Raw genomic sequence first — 24,288 nt, forward strand, 5'->3', positions numbered from 1 at the left:
TACAGAACAAATAGCAACAGAGTCACTCGTAACAAAAATCTGTACAGCTCATAGCTTTAAAAATAATACTTTTTTTTTTTCTTTTTCTCCAAACTGCTATGTTACTCATTACTCATAAATACAGGGCTAAATGAGTTTTGAACGCCCAAGGTCCCATCCAACACCAAAGCTATCACATGTCGTTGACAGAAACCTTCTCAGGACTGTCCCCCAGCCAGAGGTCGGGTTTGGGGCTGTTTGAAAGAGCCTGATCAGGTGTAAAAGACAAAGAAACCAAAAAAACCAACACATCTTTATGGGTGAAGACTGTCTCCTCCTGCTGGTCAGAGGCCTGGGGTCTTCTGAGTTTGAAATAGCAATCAAACCTGGAACACAGCACCGTGCAAGGGGTTAGACCAGCTGCATGCCCATGACATGGCAGGACCCCCCAGGTCCCTCCGTCCTGGCCAGCGGTGATTTTGCAGAACGCCCGAAAACCACCGTTTGTCAGAGCTGTGTTTTGGTGGGGAAGGAACGTTTCATTGGAAGAGCCTCGCAGGAGAAGCCTGGCTCTTCCCCAACGCGGAGGGCTGCCTCCGCACCTCGGGCCTCACCCAAAGGCTCCGGGCTGCTCTCTGGCAGCAGTGGGCCAGCAAATCCCACTGTGGCCACTTCAAAAAGCCTTGTCTGTGCCCACACTCCCCCAGAAGGGGCTCTGGATCTTAAATTTTGACCTTGGCTGGTTCTGTTCAGCTGGTTATGAACTCCCACACCTGAAGATCACAAGCCGTGTGCCTGTGTGCTTGTAACACCTCCTCCCACCGACAAACCTACAAGCCGTCTACCACCCTGGGCCTTGACCACTGAAGCCCTTTGGAGGTTCAAAGGAAACTGCGGGATAAATCCAGCTTGGGGAGAACACCATGGATTGCCCAAGGCAGTTCAGACGGCTTAACGAAGAGCAGGATTTCGGCAAACAGCCACAAGAAACAGATTAGTGGTTAGAGAGCTGGGGAACATTCAGAGGAAAGAAGCTTGTCCAAACACTGAAGACAAGGTGGTGCTCAAGCCCCTACTACCTGGAAGTGATTTTGCTTGATTTGCTTCTGCTTCCTTCAACAAGGGAGGCACCAGACCGGCTCTGTGGGACCTGGTCTTCTCTAATCAGGTGAATCAAAGCCTCAGAGACCCATCAGGAATGTGGGTGGAAAACTTCTCATTGAGAAGCAGAGGGTGAGGTTCTCCTGACTCAGAGCTACTGACAAACCTGACCAGCACTCAGAGCTGCTGGAAAATCCCCCTCAGGGGCTACTTACAACAACTCCATTTCCTTGGGCGGTATACGTGTGCAGAGGGGCTCACACTATTGTCGAGGGACTTATGGTGACCTGGCCTGCTTTCTGCAGAGGAGAGAAGCCAGCATTAGTACAGGGTTAGAGGACAACAGCATCAGGACATGATCTAGTGGGAAGGGAAGAGGCTGAGGACTCTCAGGAAGATAAGAGGAGAACACTGACATCTCGGAGCAACAGGCTCCTGCTCCTCCATCTCACCCCTGCCCAAAAAAGGCCCAAACCTCCCAGGAAAGGAGCTTAGCAGCACTCGTGGCAGAGCTCCATCCATCCCAGGAGGTTACGTGTGTACCCCAGCCCACGGCACATTATAACTCCAGCGTGCGCCACGTCCCCTCCTGGTGTAGCCTCCATCCAGCACTGCGGGTCCTTTCCAGTGCATCTCCTCAGGGATCTTGGCCACTGCAGGGGAGGCTCTCTCAGAGTGGGGGCTCTCGCCTGCCCCAGAGGCAGTGAGTGTCTGCAGGAGGAAAGGTCACTTCCCCACAGTGACCCCTAGCCCGAAAGCAGCATCTTCAGTCCCCCCATGAGAGGCAGCAGTTTGAACTGGGGAGGCAGCTGCACAAACAGGCAAAGCAAAGAGAGTATTTTGGCTGCTTACACTTACTGCAGAAATGTACTGGCTGTTTGTGAACCTGGGTTTCTCCTCCATGGCAGAGCTGTGCTGTGAGCCTAGGGGCATGTAGGGGGGTGAGCCCAAGTCTTCACAGAAGCTTTCTTGTGGGATGCTGGAGACGCAGCCACTGTCGGAGCCGCTGGAGCCGCTGCCTGACATGCAGTGCGATGACTCTGAGCTCTCTGTTGCTGGGAGGAGAGAGGAAGGTCACTCTGATGACCATGAATTTGGCCTACATGACCTGTGCCACATACACTTGATAATGAATCTGTTTGCAGAGGCACTAGCCACACAAGCCCACAGACAAGCCACACTCCTGTCTGGGCCTCTTTAAAGCCATAGACAACAAAATAACCCCAGGAAAAGCAGCAAACGATGCTGGAGATCAGTATAGACTGGCCAGGAAAGTTCACCCAGGGGAAGCCATGGGGTCACTGGACCAGGCTGGCGAGAGTAAGGGACAGAGCTCCTCATATCAGAGGGGCAGATACATGAGCACTGGTCTCTGAGGCCACAGCAGCCCCAGTACGTGGCACCAAGCCCAGCACAGGGATGGCACTTTACCAACCCCTGCCTTTGAGCTAACTCCCCCCATGAACGCCGAGCCAGTGCTGGCACAGGAAGGGCAGGGCCCTTCTCGCCCCAGTCTGGGTACACAACAGGGACTGCCATGACCCCAGCAAGCCTGATCCGACCACACAGCAGGGAACAAGGTGTGGGGATGAGTCCACAGATCCCAGGGCGCACTGCGGAGCAGCGGGTTCATACATACTCAGTGACGGCTGGCTGCTCGTCTCGTGCTCCAGCTCGTCTTCCTCGATGCAGGTGCCGATGTCAAAGGGGCGGCTGGGGGCCAGGACGCCCGGCAGCAGAGCCTGGTCCAGGTACATGTGGAGGTTGAGGGGGCCCAGCAGGGAGGAGGAGGAAGGGCTGTACGCAGGGGGGTTGCTGCCAGCAGAGAGCTGCGCCTGGGTCCTCTTGTACGGGTTGGAATGGTCAAACAGAGACACCGCGATTGATGCTCTGGTCCTGGCACCTGCCAGAAAACATAACAAAAAAGCCCTGAGCACCAGTCTTGCCTAGCTCACGTGGAGCAAGGGGGCAGGCCCAGCTGGCACCTACCTCTGCCTTTCATGATGTAGTCAATAGCACGGTCATTGATAGCTGCCTCGCTGGGTTTAATGTCCAGGAACGGCTTGTTGCCCACGCCCATGGAGACCATCTCCTGCATACGGATTTCTGCAGAGGAAGAAACCCCCAGCCACATCGTGAGGTTGACCCAACCCTCTCCACAGGCATTCTGCAGCCCCAGGCCACAGCACTCCCAAGCCAGGCTGCTCCTGAACTACTGAGATTAGATTTGTTCTCCCCTTGCTCCCCAGTCCTGAGGAGTCTCCAGGAACAAGCAATCATGCCCAGCTCTGGCCAAGTAGCTCAGTGCCATGCCACCTACAAGAGTCCTGCCAAGCGGGAAGCCTGGGGTGGAGAGGAGGGACTCAGCCAGCCTGACCCAGGCAGCTGCCACTCCCATGGTGGCCTAGATCACAGGGAGAGCAGCAAGCCTTTCAGGAGCACAGTCTGTGCTCACAGGGCAGGGAACCCTGTGCTAGTGTCTCCCATTTCTCTCGTGGAGTCCAGGTGAGTGTCTCCAGTCACACAGAGCTTGGACTGGTCAAGTTCCCTGGGGACAAGGGGCAGGGAAGGGACATGCCCAGCCAAGCCCAGCACATGCTCCTGAGGCTGCATGCTGGCACACAGCTCCCTGGTAACAGGCTCCAAACCTCCTCAGGACACACGAGCTGAACAGGGCTCCCGCACCTTTTGCGGCACAGACGCCCCAGGAAGGAATCACACCTTTATTGCGGGCTGCCTGCTGCCACAGGATCTTGGCAATATCACTGGTCCAGGCCTGCTTAGTCTCGGCTGAGCTGGCCTGGAGAATGTAGGTGTCACTGGACTTCCGCCTTCGGAACCAGATCTCAAAGCGCAGGCCACTGTCTCCAGAGTTCTCCGTCAGACCGATGTCTGCAGTCTGCCAGAAAAAGGAAGAGCAAAGCATCAACTAGGGCTCCACCAGGAGCAGAAAGGGTAAACTCTGCAGGGCTGCCCTTACCTTGAAGGAGCGCTTGTAGATATACACATCAAAGCCACCCTCGATCCTCTTGGGCTTGCTGAACAGGATCAGGTCCTCGAAGAGGAAGACGTGTCGCTGGCACTTCCTACGGCCCAGCCAGATGGTAAACTCGTCCTGCCGCACCAGCTGCCCCTGCTCCTTCAGGTTCACCTGGACACAGGGAACATCCTGGTAAGACCCCAGCAGGATCAGGTCTGGGCAGCCCCAGGACTGGACTTGGAGAGCAGGGTCCCATATGGCTGTGGCCCAGGTGGTGAAGAGGTGGCAGCTACCTGTCATGTTAGGAGGGCTCTTGAAGAGGTAGAGCTGTATGGCATTGCTAGAGGCCACATCAGGCTGAAACAACTGGCTCAGAGCACAGGGGAGAGCTGCCCCCTTCTCCTTGGCATAACCCACAGAGAACCCTCTCCTGTCACCCTGTGCAGATCTGTGACAAACCTCTGGGATGGCAACTGGAGGCAGCAGTTAGAGCTTTCTCTTGGGGCAAAGAAGAGAACTGAAGAGGAAAGGAGTCGCATCAAACTGCCAGGAGCACATCTGGGTCAGAAGGCCAGTCCCTCAGTTCTTCCTGCCCCAGATCCATCTTCTTCCACTCTGAGCCCTGTGGTTTCTCCTCCTCCAGTGTCACACTGCACACCTCTACTGATTTTGGCCTATCCCTGGCATCAGCATCAGTTCGAATTCCTTCTTGCAAACTGCCTGACCCTCTTATCACCAGCTCAAAAGTGATGGAAGAGCCCAAGGCGGCCTGCAGGATGCCATCTGTAAGGGCTGCCAGGCTGCCTCACATCACCAGTGAGCACCTGGGAGAGTGTTTATGACAAGCAGCTCACAGCTCAAGTAACAGTATCCAGGCTATTTGTCCTAGCAGACCAAGGAGACCTCCAAGCCCTGCTGTTCCCTTGTCCTGCTAATCTGCACTGGCAGACGGCACCCTGATCACTGTGGGAATTTGAGGGGAGGCTCACCATACGATCCAGAGACCCCAAGTCTAGAGAAGGGGAAGAAGTGTGGCTCTGCCCCCCCTGGGCAGGGGAGGACACTGGAACGTACATCACAGTCACGGATGGCATCCATGGCCAGCAGGTCATTTCCGTGCCGGAGCTGGAACTTCACCATCTCCTCAGCTGCACGGAGGTAGCCCAGCTCCTGCTCTTGTGCCTCGCTGCACTCCTTGATCAGGTCCTTCAGGAGCAGGGCATATTTGCTCATCCGCTGGATGGGTTTCAGCAGGTAGGAGGCCAGGTCCATCTTATCCCCAAGCTGCACCTGCTTGAACTGAGAAATGCAGCAAAGTGAAGGCAGCAGCTTTCCACGGAGAGCCCTGTGCCCCCAGGCAGGCACTGACACCCACAGCTTTCCACACAGGGGTACCCCGTTCACTCTGAACAGAAACATAAGGCCATAGGACCAATGCTGCTGTGTGCTTGCCTCCCTTCCAAAGCACTCGCTGCATCTCTGCCCCCATCTCCCCACATACACTTGTGCAGCGAGCTGTGCCAGGAAAGCAGAGGCAGTGCTGAGCATGCCTCAAGCAGGAAAAGTGGGCTCGTTTAAACAGATCAGCAACCCAAACACCAAAAGCAATCATGCTGCAGGCAGTAGAATTTACCTTGAAGAAGGTATTCCCATGACTGGCCAGCAGCGAGTCTGACTTCGGCTTGTTCTTACTATACAACGCGTACATCCCAAACTGGTCTTTCTGCAAAAGAGATCCCCATGTGAGGCCAACACACACTGAACACAGCGACAGCCATGCCCCTGGGTTGGTTACTCTAGTACTTCTGCCTCTCCCAGGCTGCACCCAAGCCTCTTATGATATCAGGAACCACTTTGCTTCAAGTTGATTAAGAGCCACTGTCTTCCTACTCCTACAGTAGCTAGGACTTTTGAATCCATTGTGCTGTTACCCCTTGCCTGTTACATACCCCAACAGATACCATTCACCTGGTAGCAGCAAACACGCACAGGGCAGCTGAGCTTAAGACTGGTGCCCCATGCTTCTCCCTGACAGCCCTTTTCAACAAGAGCAGCAGGTCTCTCCCTCTCTGCTCATTAAAGTCAGTCCACACTGACACCACAGGCAGCAGACAGGGTAAGTGATGCCCCTGCAGAAGCAGGTGGGCTTTAAAAAGCAGACATTTTGCTTCCCTGGCAGCGTCTCTTGGTAGCAAAGAATAACAGGAAAGGCAAAAAGCATCTGCTGCTGCCTGGGCTCAGCCACACAGAGCCATCCCAGTCCGATCCAGCATTTGAGCTGGCAGGGGATAAACCTCCTGCTCCCAAACAGCCACATGCAGGTGAGGTGCCAAACATATAGGCGCTGCTGGGCACAGGAGCCAAGCATGTGTCCAGAGGAACCCGACCCCAGGGGGAAGGTGCTGATGCCTTACGTGTCGGAGGAAGCAGTGGCTGACCCGCAGCGGGTGGTTGCAGCAGCTCTCGAGCTCTCTCAAGAAGTACTGGCTGTGGAAGTCATAGAGTTTCTCCAGGTTCCCAAAAATGACGCTGCGCTTCCCACGCAGGTCCTGGGGGAGGTCAAGGCGCTCCATCTCAGGGAAGTAGCTATCGATGATGTAGCAAAGCGACCTCACATATTCCCGCTCCGTGGTAACCATCTCATCAATGATGTGCCGCAGCTTGCTGCAAGAGGAAACACTCAGCCTTGCAGGGACCCAGACTGCAGCAGGGTGCTGCAGAAGTCTAAGGGTGCCTGCAAAGCACTGGACTATCCCGAGAGAAGCTCTCCCTGAGACCGAACACAGAGATGAGATGATCCCTTAGCACCACATGAGCTCAGATTCACAGCCATCTGTGATAGCTCTGACCCTGAGCACGGACAGTTCGTGGCTGATCCGAGGCTGTTCTGTTCAGGAAGGGTGAGCCCCAGGCTGGCTGTGGTCCTGGCCCAGCCTCAGCAGGACACACACCCCTGGGCCCACCCAGACCCTGCTCTGGACAAAAGAGGCTGCCCCACAACTGACTGTGCTCCTGAAACAACAGGGAAAGCAGAAGTCATGATGACTCCTGTGAGGAGGAGTCAGCCTGATGACTGTGGATGCTGTGGGAGGCAATGTTAACAGCAGGGGAAGACGAGCTCTAGACTCAGGTGCTGTTGGGCTTGTCCCAGTAGAAGCGAGAGCGGGAAACAAACCTTGTACCACTTCATCAGCAAACAGCAGTTCCTAGCACGGGTTGCTCTGCAAGTCTCTGAAAGGATCGCTCTTAGGTACTTGAGGTTTCCACTGCGAGGCAGTGCAGCACCAAACATAACTACTCCAACATGTGCCTGCCTTCCCTGCCTCTCAGCTTTCCTCCGGGAGGACTGCTGCATCACTCCCTGGAGAAGCAAAGCAGTCAGCCTCCTAGCTGCTGGTGTTCATCCCCTGCCATGAGCTCTCCTGACACATGCTAGGATATGAGAGGCCCCTGCCAGATTCCACTGTCCCCAGCCATCCCATCCAGAGCAGCAGCAGTGGAGGAGCGATGTGGTCCCCCTGCATCCAGCACTTGTTTCTCATCTCTGCCACCAAGTTACTTATTTATTTTTTTAATCCTTTCCAGTGAAAGCAGCTGAAAGACCTGCCTGGTGACCTCCTTCCAAGAACAGCTCACATCCCGGGGCTCTCCATAGCCTAGGCACGTTGCAGTATGACAACAAAGTTAAGCCAAGAGCCTCAAGCACAGAGAAGGAATAAAACTGAGCTGTTGGTCACCCAAACAGAGATCTCAGCCCCAAAGGGCAAATACAAACACCCTCTTACCTGAGAAGCTGCTGCCACAGGGTACTGGAAGTGCCTCCCCACCAGTCTGGCTACAGCACCCCCCAAAAGTGTGTGGGATGATGCACTACACTTCTGCTCTCCCACTGCACCTGTGCCACTGGTTTGCCAGATCCTTGAACACTAGGTTTCTGCAAACCCTTGTCCTCCAATGCCAGCAATGTTTAGAGACTCCCTCTCCTGCCTGGGATCTGCTCTTTCCCCTCTAACAGAGGAACCATGCTGTGGGGGAAAAGCAAGAGGCAGGTGCCAGGCTGTGTGGGGACATCCCTGTGGTCTCGCTCAGCACCACCACACGTGCACGTGCAGGGAAGCTGGAGCTGCATCTCCATCTATCTGCCCCGTACCCATTGCCAAAGTAACTGTCACTGCAGAGCTCTTCACATCTTTGCTGGCTGCCTTTCCACCACCCTGAGGACCGGAGCACCGAGTGTCACAGCCACTTACCTGCCCCAGCTCTTGGCTTCCGACACGGAGAGGCCGCCCCTCTGTCCCTCCAGCAGGCAGTCCGTGGCCCAACTGTGAGCAGCTTGCTGCCGCAGAGCGAAAGTCCTGTCCACCAGCTCAGTGCTGCTCACCTCCAGCCCCTTAATAAAGACACCAGTGTTGCCGTATCTGGCCGGCTCGCTCAGCGTCCTCTGGCAGCCTGACCACAGGCTCTCGCCGCAAGGGAAGTCAAAGCTTTGGGCCTTCCGGAGCATCCGCCTGGGAGGCAGCTTCCCAGAGGCTGGAGTGGACGTGCAGGATGGCTTGACCTCCAGGGTTTCTAATATGCTCTCCAAGTTTGGCTTTTCTTCAGGCAGTTTTGGAGACTTGGAGGCCCCGCTGGCAAAAGAAACTCTGCTCGATTGAGGACCAGGGCTGAGAGCAGCTTGGCAGGCAAATTCTTCCCCAACATTGACATCGCCAGGGCAGCTCAGGGAGGGTGAAGGAGCTTTCTCTTTAGTCCAACCCGGAGCGCAGTTGGGCCTGTTGTAGCAGTGGGACGCGTTGTAAGTCCTGTCCCAGTGGGACCCAGAGGTGGACCCCTCAGAAAGCCTCCGGTGGGACAGACTGCCAGCCTCACTGCCAGCCCGGGGCTGCTCCCCTGCAGCTGGTTTGCGGTCTGACAGCAGAGACCTCCTTGTTCTCAAGGCTGCTTCAAGTTTCTTTTCAAAAACCAGCTTGGTCTCCTGGCATTTGGACCATGCAAATTTCCACTGCTTGAGTCCCTTGTCACTCTTCAGCTCACAGGCCAGCTCCTTCATCTCCTGGAACCGGGCATCGCTGATGTCTGGGTGCTGCCCCTTGTAACTCTCCAGGCACTTGATGACACCTGCACAGTGTTCGGCAGAGCTGCAGTCCTCCATGCTGATGCAGGCAAGGTGTCGCATCCCTTCCAAGGCCCACTCGTACGCCTGCGGAGAGCGAGAACAAAAGGCAAGAGCCAGTCAGAGGGACTCAGGGAAGAATAGCCCTAATTCGGTGCCTGAAGACAAGAGAAAGGATCAGTGTGTGGCCACCACAGTTCCTCGAGCATGAGAGAAGGAGGGGCTGCTATTGTCAATAGGGCTTAACAATTCAGTAAAACAAACGGCTCCTTATGTAGAGGGCTTCAGCTGTGCTGACTGCTCTGCCACAGCTCCACCTCCCTGCCAGGTCCCTGTGACACTGGGCACCTACACTGCTGGGCACATTTGTCTTCTCTGGGCAGGGAGTCCCAGGGGAAGCTGCTGCCAAGACTGCAGGAATTCACACCTCACTGTGGCCCTGCTCGGTGTAAAACCCGTAACTCGCTCTCCTCCTTTGCCCAGCCATTCTCACCACTACCACGCAGGATGAGGTCGAAGGGGCATCGGTAAGCTGCAAGGAATGGGATTGCTGCTCCCCGTGCCATTTCCCCACAGCTGACGGCATGCAGAGGGCTGGAGCTTGATCAGAGCTGGGCTCTGTGGATCACCCCAAGTGCTCTGACCTATCATCCTGGCAGCAAGCAGGTATCTGAGACGGTGCAAGCCTAGCTGCAACTCATGCATTTTCTGTGTCTGCTGGCGCCCATGTGCTGTGCCGTGCCCTGCCTACCTGCCTAGCTCTGCTTGCCAGTGCGCTACATGCTTCTGCTAGTTAGTCAAATTCATCGCTCAGCAGTTTATTTTTAATGCTCCAGGAATGCTGAAAGCAGTTTCATGGGGCTTAAATCTAGCAGTGGTGCATGTGCTGGCCTTGCTAAAACAGTTCTGCCGTTATCAGTCAAACAAGAGAGTGGGACACAACGTGTTCCAGTGTGACAGATGCAAGGTAAGAGTGCCTCACCACCACGGCAGGAAAGGGGCTAATGAAACACCGTCTGTCATCGATACAAATGAGAGGAAAGGCAAATATCTGAATTTGTCAGGCTCATAAGCCACTACTTCCTCCACAAAGCATGGATGATGCCAAGATTTAACTGCAGAGAGACTAAGATGTGATCAGCTGCCATAACCTGGCCAGGCAACTTTACTGCTCATCAGTGAAAACACAAGAGTTATTTGGTAAAATCAGATGCACAAGGCAGGGAAAATGTCCAGGACAGGCCTGCCTGGCACCTTCCACCAACTGCCTAAGATCAGTGATGTACAGAAACACCACAGGCTGCCCTTGAAGTAAGTCAGACCACCTCTAGCACTTGACCTGTGTCAGGCCTTGTATTTCTGCAAAGAAGCAACACTCATGCTTAGTGCCAGGAACAAAGTGACCAGCCTTAGACCATTTTCTACCTGCTGAACAGCCTTACTGTGACCAGCCTTCACTCTGAGAGCTTAAGGCACTTATTTTTATGCAGAATAGAACCTTAGACACCAAGAAAACCCACCCAAGCTTTATGCAGACATGGAGCAGACACTGCATCCTCATCAGCAACACGGTGGTCAAACAGATCAGGTGCCAGGCTCACTCCCTGTTGGTGACAGGAGGTAGGCAGGGCATGAGGTGCTTCATTCACATGGTGCCCAGCCCCTGGATGGGGACAGCTGTGACAGCCAAGTGCTGCCGTTTGTGCAAGGGCTGAATGCCAGCACATGAGGAGCAGCCTGCAGACTCAGCAGAGTCACTCCAGGGACAGACTCTACAGGAGCTTCCACAGCCATCCACATCGCTCTTTTGAGCTGCAGCTGCACGGCGTGCGTGCAGCCAGCCCCATTACTCATGCAGACCAAGGAGTTGCTTCAGAAACACCAGCAGCTGCTCGGACAAAACGCTTCTCAAACAGCCCCATGCAACCGCAGCACAGCACAATCAAAAGAGCAGCAGCAGCCCCTCTCCTCCCAACACCCATCCCAGGGCAGCAACAGGCCCCTGCCCTGCCCCTCATGATCCAGGCTTTATGCTCTAGACTTGCCCACTGCTGAGAGCCAGGAGGGGCGTGCAGAGGCAGAGGATATGCCAGACCCTGCTGAGAATCTGCATTTATCCGTGTTGCAGAGGGTCTTTTATTCCCTGGAGGCAGAAGCACGTCGAGGCGAGGTGAAACACCGAGTGCAGCGGGGCCCAGCAGATCCGCACAGCAGTGACAGATGGCCTATATCGCTGTGTTTTTTGAGCTGCTCCCTCCAGCTGTACGCAAACCAACACCAGCCCCTTCCAGCTCTGCCCAGAGCAAGGGCTAGCCATCAGGGTGGGCTAAGGGCCCATCTCAGCTCTCTGGCTGTGGAAGTCAATGGGTGATCCTGACCGAAGGACTGCGTGCTGGCTCCCCTTCGTGCACTAATGGGAAAAGCTGAGCTCAAAAGGCACATGGGGCTCTGAAAGAGGATGCTGAGAGCAATGTGCAGGAGAAGCACAGACAGCAGGCCAGCCTGGCCTTTACAGCAGCCAGCTGGGAAGGCAGCCACCCTGTCAAGGCTGCCTGAGGCTGGGGACCTCACTTCCATGCACAGATGGGAGAGAAAGAGAGAAGAGGCTTCTTTTATTTCTAGGAAACTCCACAGATCTGCATGGGGCCACAGCTAGGAGGAATGAGGGCTGCAAACCACACAGGGAGGCAGCCCCGCCACCTCTCATCTTCATATGGTATCTGTCTGTTCTTGGCGAGGACTCCAAGGGCTGCACAGAAATGACTCTAAATCTCAGTGGCATTTCTTCCATCCCCAGTGCCTGTCACAGGCCAGGGAATAGCTCAGCTTTGTTCCCTGCACAATAGGAGCAGCCCTCCACACCCTGCAGCTTGCTTGGTAACATTCTGAGTGGCCACCAAGGTTTTCTCCAGTCACATCATCCACTTCAACTGCCCCTTTCAGCACACAAAATGGCAACCCTCTTCAGGGACCAAGTGTGCCCCAGCACCCAGGAGGGAACACCCTCATGCAGACAGAGGTATCGTCATCATCTGTGTCCCAGTAAGGTTACAAACCACGCTCAGCCAAGCCAGGATACTGCCCCCCAGCCCAGGGGCTTTTGGGGAGCAGGCAGCCTTACAGCTTCTCTGGAAAGCTGCAAGAGCTGCTCATATATAACAGGCAGCACCTGTGTGCAGGGAAGCTGAATCTTCCCAACCACGTCTGGAACCAGGCAGGAAGGAGCCCGTACCCTCGACTTTTGATCTTTACAGAGAAGTCGTTACTGAAACTCTCAATTACAGGATTAAAGACAAATGGGCTTCCTGCATACACAGGGCTGACATACACAGCAGCTGCGTGAGGAGTCAGCAACAGGTTGGTCCTGCCAGGCTGCCTGGGGGATGCAGGGGCTCTCTGTGACCTGCTGTGTCAAGAGAAAGAGCCAGGGACTTCACTGGAGCACAGTGCAACCCTCAAGCCCATCACTGTGTTGGGCCCTGCTCATTTCACCATGGGCAAGGCTTGCAATGCATCAAGGACAGAAGCTCCTGGAGTTTTTGGCACCGCTGAAGTGCTATCTGCAAATACAGGCCAAGAGAAGCTGCTCAGGGCACATTGCCAGCACCACATAGAAAGCCTTCCAGGGGTCCTGGATCCTCACCTGAGCCACCACTCAGATGGGTTTGGGTTGGGGAGGTGTACTATCACAAACCCACCAGATTCCTCTCATACTTAAGGCCCTGTGATCTCTAACACAGCTTCTGGGCAGCCAAGACAAGAGACAATCATCATGCACCTGCAGATGTATGCCAGAAGGAACAATTTCATGGGGGCCTGCCTTTGTCCAAACCTTCTCTTTCATCTCTTCCTGCAAGGAGACGATAACAGTAACTGTATTTTTCTTGTCACATAGGAAACTGGATGTCTGAATAGGCAGAGGTAGGTGGAGTAGGCATATCACAAACTCTCCAGCTTTCTGCAGAAGTAAAATGCACCTAGGTGGGTGACTAACTCTGCTACTAGAAGGTTTCCTTCTGAATCTGAAGTGACCGCATAGGGGAGCTGAGATAGGGGTGATGAAAAGCCAAGACTGATCCTGAGGGGAGCAGCAATACAGCTGTGGGTACGATGGCTGAAGGACAGCAACAAGATAGACCAAGTCCCCCCATTCTTCTGCAGTGATGTCCCAAGACTGCAAGCCTCCTACTCCCCTGCTTTCTACAACACAGAGAGGGAAGCAGCACAACAGCTAGGAACATTGCCAATGACAGCAAAAAAGAAACCTATAAACAAGCCCTGATCCAGCTTGTATGCAGCTCCTGTATGCAAGCTGTGCTCCACTCTGCTTTATTAGTGACACACAACTAATTGCAGGTCTTTGTGGCAAGAAACAACTCCACTGCTCCCTATTTAACAAGATCTCCTCTCATCACCATGTTCACTACGTGCCCTTAACTTCAGCCGTGAGTTTAGAGAGGGAGATGAGGTTGGCTTGCAGCAAAGGAGACAGAACTGGTGCAGCCAGAAAAGGTCAAGGCATCACAGGTATCGCTGTGAACTGAGCCAAGCACTTCCCAACAGCTCTACACGGTGCCACGTAGGCACTGACTCCTGCAGCCCAAGGTCTTGGCACTGAACTCTGCAGAGCTGAGACGCCAGTTGCAGCACAAGAGTAAAGAGTGACAAGGCACTTAGCAGAATACAAGTCAAAAGTAAATGCTACTCTTGCACAAAAATGCCTGCTCCCAGGTGTGCTCCTCATTACAGATGCTCATTTGGGCCTATTTCCTCTGAAGTGGCTTTAGGCCACTTTAAGAACAGACTCCTGCTCACAACACTGATGTGTCCCTTGTCACAGGCTGCTGCACGCACACTATTAGCAGGGACCTGTGGCTGGAGACTGCCTTGTATGCTGACAGTTCAGAAAGACCACAATTAAAAAGCCATTTTACATCAAAATATACTGAAAGCAAAATCATACAGGCTAAAACCTTACTGTCACAAGAGCCGTCAGGTGGCAAACAGTGACAAGCCTGTTTCCCTGCTAACTCACAGGGACCAAGCAGCCGTAAGTAGAAAGTGGTGGGCTCACCACTCGCTTGGATTTCCTTTGGGCTTTCCTCAGGCTCCCACCCACTGATACGAACAGCACCATTAAGGAAGGAGTAGAGAAAGAGCAAGCCTTCAGGACCTGCAGATGTCCCCCTGGCAAGTCGATTAATCAGTTAAAAGAGACCTCATCTTACCTTCCCATCTGTACAGAGGGGGTCCATATCCTGGCTGTGCCCAGCTCTGTGCTGTACATTCTCATCCCTTATGGCCGGACTGAGGCAGGGCCACCACTTCGTGCATCATCTCAGCTCTGGCCATTCACAAGCAAATGCTGCTAGCCTAAATACCAGATTGAGGAGCCCTGGTAACCGGAGACAAGGCCGAGGGGGAAGGGGCTGTGCTTCACACGAGAACTACTGAAGTGTGCGGAGAACACCCCGACTGGGCACAGGCCAGGTCCCCTTTCTTGCAGTGCAAATACAGGGAAAGAAAACATCCCAACCAATCCCAAATTCAAGCAAAGATCAACGCAGGCCACCGCCTGACACGTAAGAGCTTTGGAGAAAACAGTGATCCCTTCTAGACATTGCAGCGCTTTTCCCACATCTCTAAAAGCCAAACACCCTGCTCACCTCTAGCAAGATTTGTGCCTCTGCAAGCAGGCAGCTGCACTTTGAGGTACAAGAAAACATGCAATTTCAGAGCACAAACATTTCAGCAAAGCCACCAAGTTAGAAGTAATCTCCTCTCTAGCAGAGGTTCACTGTTACTCTCTTCCCCATTTTGTAGCATTGGACTTTTCCAAACCTCATTTGAAGCCCTGTCTGGAATTCATTAGAGGCAGAAATAAAACTAATCGAAACTCTGTCCTACATGGGATGTAGCTGGTAAAAGCTCAGCTTTAAACACTCTCCTTTTTTGAGAAGGACTTTGAGAAGGACTCTCCTTCTCAAAATAAAAAGCTAAACCATTTTTGAGTTGCTGTGCAGCTCACAGTGCCTCCCCTCCTCTCTCCAAGAGAGGAGAGACCGCTAAAGTCAGCAGTTTGCCTAAACTAGCTGCTAAGGAAAACAAACTTTAAATACTCTATTTACCTTTCTGCCTGTTACCAAGTGCCAGATGCTGTACAAACACTGTGGGAGGGCAAAGGATGAGAGACAAGCACAGACTACAAACTCCTTGGATTTAAGCAAAAGAAAGGAGAACAAGTAGATACCCACAGCTGGGCAGGAAAGAACAAGGGGTCAGGGAAGCAACACTGGTCCGATTTGGTCTCCACAAGCTGCAGCCCAAGCACCATCAAAGGCTGCTCATTAGAGCAACGTGCTTGGCAATCTTTTTGCAGCAGCACTCTGGGTGAATGTGAAACAGAGCTCAAAAATCCCTTCGTTTTCCCTCTGGGCAGCCAGGCTTGACAAGTCCAGGAGAGTCTAATTACAGGAGAATATAAGTGGATAAAAAGGATTGCACACGATTTCTGCTCTCTTGCCGACAGCACGAGGACCCAAAGGGCAAATGTGGCTCGTTGTGCTGGAGCTGGCGTGCAGGATGCGTGCTTGCCCTTCTTTTCTCTAACTGCTGCAACTGCCAGGCAACACCTAGGGTAGCTCCATTAGGAATAGGCTGACTCAGCTGATGAATCACAACAAGCCACAATAATCCCTGCTTTGGTACAATTCAGAGTTTCCAGAAAGCAGCCTGTGCCAGTTTCTCCAGATACTTATATACACACATGTAGGTATATACACAAACATATGTGTATAGTTATATGTGTTTGTACGTGTGAAATGACTCCCTAGGAAGCTGGGCACCAAGTCGTCGAGATCTGCCCTCCTCACAGCTACCACTGCTCAGCAGCTACAGAAGATGTGCAGTTTTCCCTCAGTGTTTTCTTTTTTGCTCCACAGTCACTCATGCCTTCGCACCTCTGGGTGGATTCTGCACTGATTTTCTCCCCCCTTTTCTTTGTCCCACAAAGCGGATTTTCCTCCACATTTAAAAACTCTGGAGCCCAGAGGACCGGGCTGAGTTTGCTCCCAGTAAAATCAGAACCTTTAACATTTGCATTTGCTGCAAACCAGCCTTTTCACATTTGAGGCACTGCCCATCTTTTCATCAGCTTATGCACTTGTTGCAAAGCTCTTTTTGTCAAAGAAATTCTGCTCACAACCCCTTCTTACTAGAAGAAGAGCAGATGCTGTTTCCCTGCCGTAGTGAATATTATCCTCCCTCCTTTCTGATGCTTCACCAGTGAAAAACCCACACCGCATGCTGAAATCTGCTTTGGCCACTGCCCTGCTCTCTGGCTGCCCTTAACCACCGGAATCTGGTGTCTGGTCCTTCATTTGGCTACAGCCGACACCAGTCACTACAGTGTCATGTAACCATCTAAAGACTGACTTGAAGGAAGTTACACACATTGAGTGTAACTCACTGATGGTGAGAAAGCAGAAGGTGTGAAGGAGTCAGCATGTGTATTTGTGGATGTAGGACCGCTGCCTAGAGGAGGAGGAGGAGGAGGAAAAGGGCAGCACGTTTTCAGGCTTCTTTTAGCAAAGGGGAGAACTCCCCCTTTTGGAAAGGGCCAAGAGCCTCACATTACCAGCCAGATTCAACATCAAGCCACAGCGAGATGCATGAGTCACCAAAGCTGGCACCTTGCACAACAGCAACAAATCACTCTGTTCAGAGACTAATGTCACCTCCAGAGGTTTTTTGCATGCTTTGTTTTTTTACTTATGTCCCGACAGCCACATCATTATGCTGTACAAGCACCCCACCATAATAGAACACCGCAAGCTAGCGAGGACAGACTGGACAGTGGTAGGTGTCTCCCTTCTGCTCTGCACTGGCTCCCTTCTACTGAGGTCCTTCATGCCCAGCTGGGGATTGCAAAACCTCCAATATGCCCTTGGGCCTGGATGCTTTCTCTGTTCAATTCACATTCTTTCCCCTGTGACAAGCTGAGCCAAACTCCACTTAATTATTCAGTGATGTGCTAGGATCGCTCTGCACTGCGCTGTGGGCACTGCACTGCCTTGGGAGGTGTGGAGCTGAAACTGAACTCAGATACTCAGTGCATCAGCTGGGCGCCTCTTCCTCAGGGTAGCTGACAACGCTAGAAATAGCTCCCCTGTTTAAGAGCATGCTAAAACTTACTCAGGAGATGCAAGCCCCCGCAGAGCAGCCAAAGGAGCCTGGTCAGAAGCAGCGGGTGCTTGGGAGAACCCTGTCCATATGTCCAGGGCTTTGATATGCAGATGGAAGCCATTGTGAGCTGCAGCCCCATCTGTACACTGAGGGGAGCTTCACGTCCAGATTGTGTGAACAGATCTATTTAACTCCCATGACTAAAGGGAATTCCAGCCTTCAGGAGGATCCGAGCATCCAGACAGATGCCAGCACACAAACATTCAGAAAATCTGTCACCCTGCACAGCTCCCATCCCAAGATCAGCGCGGAAAAAAGCACCCAAACCCAACATTTTTGCACACACGCACAAGGCTGGGGTCAGCTGAGGAAAGATCTCTGCTAGCATCAGATCTTGCACCTCCCCTTGCAGCTCACTGGGAAATCCCTAAACCTGCTGGAAAGAAATGCTGCTTCCCTGCCACCACTGCCTGGCTACCAGTGTGGTGATCCTGCAGGAGATACGATCCCACCCAATGCTGAGAAGGGGAGGCCCAGACTTTCAGACAACTGTCAGTTTATGCTCATGGGCAGCCAAGGAGTATTTACACAGAGGTGATCAAGGATGAAGGCAGAAGGTGGTTTCAGCACATCAAGCATTGCTCCCCTGCATACATAGCAGTGGCAGAACACATTGTCACTCCCGCGATCAGGAAGGGCAGTTGAGGGGTAAGCAGCTTATATCCCAAAAGATGCTATGCACTGGCTGGCTCCTCGAGCCTTCCCGCTCCACCCTCCAGCCAGGCGGAGGATTCAGCCAGCACAGCAGGAGGGAGAAGGACCCCAGACAGACAGATCAAGGCTTTGCCCTGCTGCACATGCCACAAACGCATCTCACGGACCTCATACTGCACTAAAACAGAGCCTGAGGTGCTGGGACAGGAGTTCAAAAGCATCTCAACCCAAGAACCCCTAACCTGGTTCAACTGCAAATTATGCTTGGATTTAGCACATGAAAAACCCTAATGATTCACTGCTGCCCTGTAACACTGAGGGACAAACTTAAGCAGCAGTCTCATACCTGCGTTGTGCAATCAGAAATGAGTGCGGAGCACTGGTGCTAACAACCATTTAGCATCCACCTACTGTCACAGAGCTTGAGAGTAGAGGCACTGCTGTGATGCCAGTCTGGCAAGAAAGTCACTGACAAAACACAGGAGAAAACAGCCTGGGCACCAGTAGATCTAGCCATGAGTTACTGGAGAAGTCATAGAACAGTTTCCAAATCACTAATTTTGCAAGACAGAAATAATACGGGGGAGCTACAGCAGTTCAGTCTGAAATGTTCAGGACTTGGTGTTTGTGCAAGAGGGCTATCTCAAACTCCAAGGCAAAGCAGAAACTTTCTGATACATTAATACCCTTTGATGGGAAAGTAAACATCAGAGGCTTATTAACCTTGCAAGACGACTTCTCCAGCAAAAGCTGTCGGGAAGGAGAAGCAAGAGATTTCACGCATTAACCTTGCATGAACTCTGCCAGAGGACTGATTTTCCAGCCTGGAGGCTCATTCCCCCAACTGCTTCAGGCTGCACGTGAAAAAGGATACCCCTGAAACAGGAGAGCAAATCAGACTAGATGGCTGTCTAGGGGCACAACTTTACAAGCGTAACTGAGGAAGGAGAGAGAGAGAACAGCAAAAGAGACAGGAGACAGCTGCTGACAGACAATGCCGAAGCCAGACAACAGTGGCTTCCCCTAAAACAGTTTCACAGCATCAAGAAGGCACAGTATCTATTCCTCTCTGTTGTGCTACTCAATCTTCCTTCATCATCTTGAGAACTTGCACCAGTAACCAGATGAAAGCTGTTATTTGGGAATGTTGTGCAGCCCATCCCCAGAAAAAATAAAGCCAATCTCTATGCAGAGGTAGAGAGGCATTAGTGTGTCTTAAGCCTCTCCCAGAGACTTTGTCATGAGCCACAGCAAACCCCTCGTTTGCTCAGAGGTGAGGGGCAAAGCCATGTGCTGACCTGTGCAGGATGGCTACCAAGAGACAAGTATCTGCTACAAAGACACAAAGACACATACATCGTGGCATGGCGACCTGCGTCTCTGTTCATAAGTATGCTACAGTAAGGACATATCAAATGCCTCTTTTTCCACTTTGGTGCTAAGTTCTAGTCTCTACTTCTCCTCCAAGCACATTCCCAGAGCAGGGAATCATAATGTCCTTTCAGTAAAATTAACTCTCAAACTGTGCCAAACAGCCTGCAATAGAAAACAGAAAAATCACACCTCCAGGTCACAGCCACCAGGACCCTTTCCAGCTTCCCAAGACCAGCGTTCACAAACCCTTCTTTCTTCATCAAAGGCTAAGCAAAAAGAAACATCAACAATTCACTGCCTGAATGGGGCTTGATTTTTTCTTTTTTCCTCAGAACCATCATCCATGACATTGTACCTGGTACATCGTCCAAAACCAAGCACAGCAGAAAACAAGGTATCAGCAGGTCACTGTTCTGAATCTTTTGGGGAGAAGTGAGAGGTAATGACACCTGCAGAAGTCAGCTAATTTATCATTCTCTGGATTTCTGCTGTCACATCTAAGATCAGATCCATCTCTTGAAGTCAGGAACACTGTGACAGCAGGTCTCAGTCACTTGCAGGACAGGAGCCCAGCAAACCTTGGAGCAGTCAAGGAGAGCAGCCCCCTCTTGTGCTCTCCACAGCAAGTCCAGGCAGATCAAAAGGTACCCCCTGCCCTGTGCGTACAGCAAGCTGCTAGTCTGGAGGCACACAATCCTAGCAACAGCTTCTAGCTGCAGTTCAATTATGCCCACTGAAACAATCATACAATATCCTCTAATACCAAGAAAGAGAGACAGGCACTGCAGTATTACAGACAGCACAACCCCGGCCTTCGAAGGGCCATGCAAAGATGCACACAGCCCACAGGGCTCTGTCTGAGAGCAAAAAAGACGCACACAAAGCGCTCCGATTCATGCTGGATGGATACAAGCAACCGAGTGAAAAGCCTTCTCTACATTGTTCCCAAACAATCTCAATACAACTCACACGTCAGCCGGGGCACTGGGCACTTGGTACTTACAAGAGGTTTTGCTGTGTCTGCCGCTGCCGGAGTCAGAAGGGGTGTATACGACTCAGAGGGAAGGTGCATGGAGCTGTGCAGAGTGGCTCTCCTGCCAGCGGGGCCTGGAGGGATGGGAAGAAGGGCCCCAGCCCCTCTTTGGGCCCCAGAGGCAGCAACACTTGTTCGCGGAATGGAGTGCAAAAAGGCTGGCATTCCTACAGCGGCAAGGACAATAGGGAGGGATGAGGAGGCGCTGCCATAATCAAATGCAGGCCAGCTGGCCCTCCCCCAGGAAGGGCAGGCACCTCCTTCACTTGCCAAAGGCTTTGTTTTCTAAGCCACAAAGAACAAAGTGGCTGAGGAGGAGAGGCAGAGGAGGAGAGCAGAGGAGAACCTGCTGTGGGGGCAGATCCACACGTGAGCACAGGTAACCCACTACGAGAGAGATGTCAACACAGATGGAGAGGGGCTGGGCAACAGTCTGACCGCTCCAAGCAGGGCTCAGAAGCAGCAGCTCCTTGCATACAGCAGAAAGAAGCTGGGGATGGCTGGAGATGACTACTGAAGAACCAGAATTGGAACAGGCTGATGGCCAGAGGTCCTCTGAGGGAAGGGATCCAAGGGTGGCAGAGACAGAACACCACTGAAGGAACAGCTTGTTGGAGCAGAGCTCAAAGAAATCCCAACAAAGGAAACGCTACCATTTCTCAACCAGCCTCACCCCACCAATCTCTCAGAAAGCAAATGCAAGGCAAGGGCCCAAGATGCAAGAGGCTCCCAGGCCACGGCAGAGCAACGCCCACACTTTCCCCGAGCACCAAAAGAGGCAGCGTCTTGCACAACATCCTGACAAGCAGGAAAAAGCCCCTGGAGCTGCCTCAGGCCCTCCTGTAATGATACAGGCAGTTCAGCTGTGAGGCTCTGGGCACCACACCACCACAGGGCTGCAGGGTGTGCAGGTGCTGAGCCGGTACGATGGGACTCTGCCCTTTCTGGTTGGGTCAGTGCTTTCTTCCAGAGTGACTTTTGCCAGCAAGTGTCACGCACCTTTGTGGCCAACCTTCTGAAGGACAGGTTGTCTTCCCAGGGCTGGCAGAGATGGTGCTGTGTGCTCCAGGACATTAGACATGCCACTGCGAGTTAGGTTAGTTGCAGTCCTGACAGGGCACACTGCTCTCACATGGGCCATTTCAAGCCTGCAGTCCAGGCAGCTGAGCACTTTGCTTTTGGTAAAGTCAAAAGCATGCAGGAGACCTGGGATGTAAGACTGACCTGGGAAATAACCACCAAAGAAACCCTGAGAAAGGAAAAAAATGTGAAGGCTAACAAGGTAAGCAAGGAGAGGGAGACTTGCTCTAGGTCTTCCTGGTAATGCTAGTGAGCCCACAGCAGCGTTACTGTGAAGCCAGGATAGGCGGTGGGAGATAAGGGTACTGGGGACTGCCCTTACAGGCACCCCAGAACAAAGCAGACATCAGTGCTTTTGGTACAACATACACACCCTTGCTTGCTCAGCTTCCCAGTTCTTCCCCAAAGCACTGTGATGCCAGATCCCAACACAGTCTTGGAATAGAGTAAACAAGGGACAGTGGCCAGACCAGGCTTGAAGCCTCAGGAAGATGGCACGTCCCCGAGTATGACCACACTGAATTTGTGGTACTGAAAAACAATTCTCTGCCTGCAGTCAGAGATGAGGAAGGCAGCTTCCTTCATCACTCCTCCTGCCTCAGCCCAGCCATCATCCAGCCCTTGTCAGGCACCAAGAGCTCCCGCCACAAAGGAAGCAGGGACAAATGGAAACATCCAGCTTGGCACTGGTCATGGCTTTGGGGAGGGAACCCTGCCAGCCCATGTGCAAGCTCCACGTGGTCTGGCCCAGCTCCGCCTGCCTCATGGCAGGGAGCTCTGGCAGACCATCAGGAACTACCAAGCAGTGAAAAAACACAGTAGTGTCTTGATAGCCCACATGGGGTTGTGCTGTCCTGTCCCATGGCCTGTCCGACAGCCACAGGCAGCACCCTACAAAACACTTGCCCACCGCATGCAGAAGAAGGGCCAGCAGAACAGAGCCTCGCATTCCTAGTAGTCAGCGAGGTGCATGAGGGATGAATACCACGATCCCTCTGGTGAGCGCTCCGCTCCCTTGGCACACACTGAGATGTTTGAAGAGATCTGAGCTTGCCAGCTCATTACTGTCATGTACCTTGCTTACGCATCCTCAGGCTTCTTCCCCAAATCCTGGGGTCTGGCACACTGCAGGCTCTTTACAAGAAGGAAAATCGAGGACATTGCTTAGTGTAGACTCCTGCTATTGATATCCCCTCAGATGCAGGGGAGAGAGAAGCGTGTTAGGCAGGCACAGACAAGATCACTGCAGGAAGGTCAAAGCAGCTCAGCATCAGAAGAGAGTAAAATCAGTTTAGATAAAATCTTTTGCTTTCCCCCCACCTCCCAGACCATATCACTGACTTTGCTTTAGGAAGGCAGAAAGCATTCTAGAGATCAAGATCAAAATAATCTGCACTGAAAGAACTTTCATGCTGCGCAGTGATTTCCGCACTCGTCCCACACCTGCAGGATGCATCCCCCCACACCCCTGGTTTCGATTGGCCACCGGTTCACAATACACACATGTTATATTTCCAACACCAGCATTGTTTGTAGTTCTACTGAAACCAGCGAGATGAAAATCCTCCTCCCTCAGCCCTCACCAAGTGAGATACCTCTCCTCCACACCAAAGCAGTGTACAAACACGCTGTGCCACTATCATTCCATTTTCACTGGGGCTGAGCAGCACGAAAGGCACAACCAGGAACGATGATGCTGCTGCTGCTGCCAAGGACTGCACGCCCCAGTTGCCATCCACCAAAAAGAAGCTGTATGAGCGGTGCCGTGATGCTCTAAGAACTGGTCCAACTTCGGGATCTGTATAACATCTATATGCCCCTAGGAACAGCCCAGGCTTTGAAAGGCTTTGAAGCTGTGGAAGAACACCCATTGCTGTCGAGTCATGTCTGACTACCCTGGCACGGAAGAGCTACTGCCACAATGTAGTGCCCGTGCCTGAATGGAGAACGGAGCAGCCATCATGTGCTACAGTCCACATCTGTGCTCCAGAGGTCTCCAACTTTAGCTGGCCAGGTTCAAACAGGACCAATGTTTGGCTTGGCCACAGAAACCATCTTTCCCATGATCCTTCCCAGGACGGCAAGGGGTGTTCAGGGACCAGATCCCGAACGCCTGTGCTCAGTGAGCGAGCAGAGCACAGGTTCTTGCCATTCTCCCACAGCACAGGAGGCACTTTTCTCTCCACTGTGGGGGGGAGTGGGGAATAAAAAAAATGACACATTCCCACAGCAAGAGGGTCCCCCACCTCCACAGCAAACTGCATAGAAGAGCTAGGGTGGACCTGCAGAGCATCACCAAACAAACTCAGTCCTCATACATCCTGACAGCAATGTTCTGGGCTGCCTTATCCACTTTCCTCCCTCGCACAGGATGCTCCTTGATGTTTTCACGTTTAGCTGAATTTCCTCCCCCCTCCCCAAGCACTTCTGGCTGCCAAGGCAGCTCAGAGACAGCAACTAAGTGGCACCTACATCTGGTACAGCTTAACTTTTAGTGTCTATTCTTTCTGGAATTTGAGAACTTCAATACCCAATGTTTGTACAAGTGTGGAATAAATAGAGCACAGGCTCCCTGGCCTTCTGTACTTGCCAAAGCTGTATTTTAAAATGCACTTAGAAAATCCTGTTGTTTATTCATCTGCGGCTTTAGAAATTAAAGGACACCAAATCCAGCTGCAGGTCTGCTGAATGGGTGCATTTGCATTAAACGAAACAGGTCAGAAGGCCAGG

The 24,288-nt window shown here is 52.6% G+C and overlaps 1 protein-coding gene across 1 annotated transcript in view; it reads right to left on the minus strand.

Annotated features, from left to right (window-relative positions):
- Positions 1-1,806: 1,806 nt before the first annotated feature.
- The window catches only part of PLEKHG4 (pleckstrin homology and RhoGEF domain containing G4), a 93,163-nt gene continuing 70,681 nt past the window's right edge, over positions 1,807-24,288 (minus strand). The window contains exons 14-22 of the mRNA XM_086469286.1: positions 8,311-9,260; positions 6,475-6,724; positions 5,694-5,783; positions 5,135-5,359; positions 4,061-4,231; positions 3,766-3,979; positions 3,070-3,186; positions 2,720-2,983; positions 1,807-2,135 (exon numbers count right to left, since the gene is read on the minus strand). Of these exons, the coding sequence (XP_086325412.1) occupies positions 1,807-2,135; positions 2,720-2,983; positions 3,070-3,186; positions 3,766-3,979; positions 4,061-4,231; positions 5,135-5,359; positions 5,694-5,783; positions 6,475-6,724; positions 8,311-9,260 (2,610 nt within the window). The remainder of the gene's footprint in view (positions 2,136-2,719; positions 2,984-3,069; positions 3,187-3,765; positions 3,980-4,060; positions 4,232-5,134; positions 5,360-5,693; positions 5,784-6,474; positions 6,725-8,310; positions 9,261-24,288) is intronic.

Source organism: Leptosomus discolor, chromosome 8, assembly GCF_034619465.1.
Source record: "Leptosomus discolor isolate bLepDis1 chromosome 8, bLepDis1.hap2, whole genome shotgun sequence".
In the NCBI taxonomy this organism is placed as follows: domain Eukaryota; kingdom Metazoa; phylum Chordata; class Aves; order Leptosomiformes; family Leptosomidae; genus Leptosomus; species Leptosomus discolor.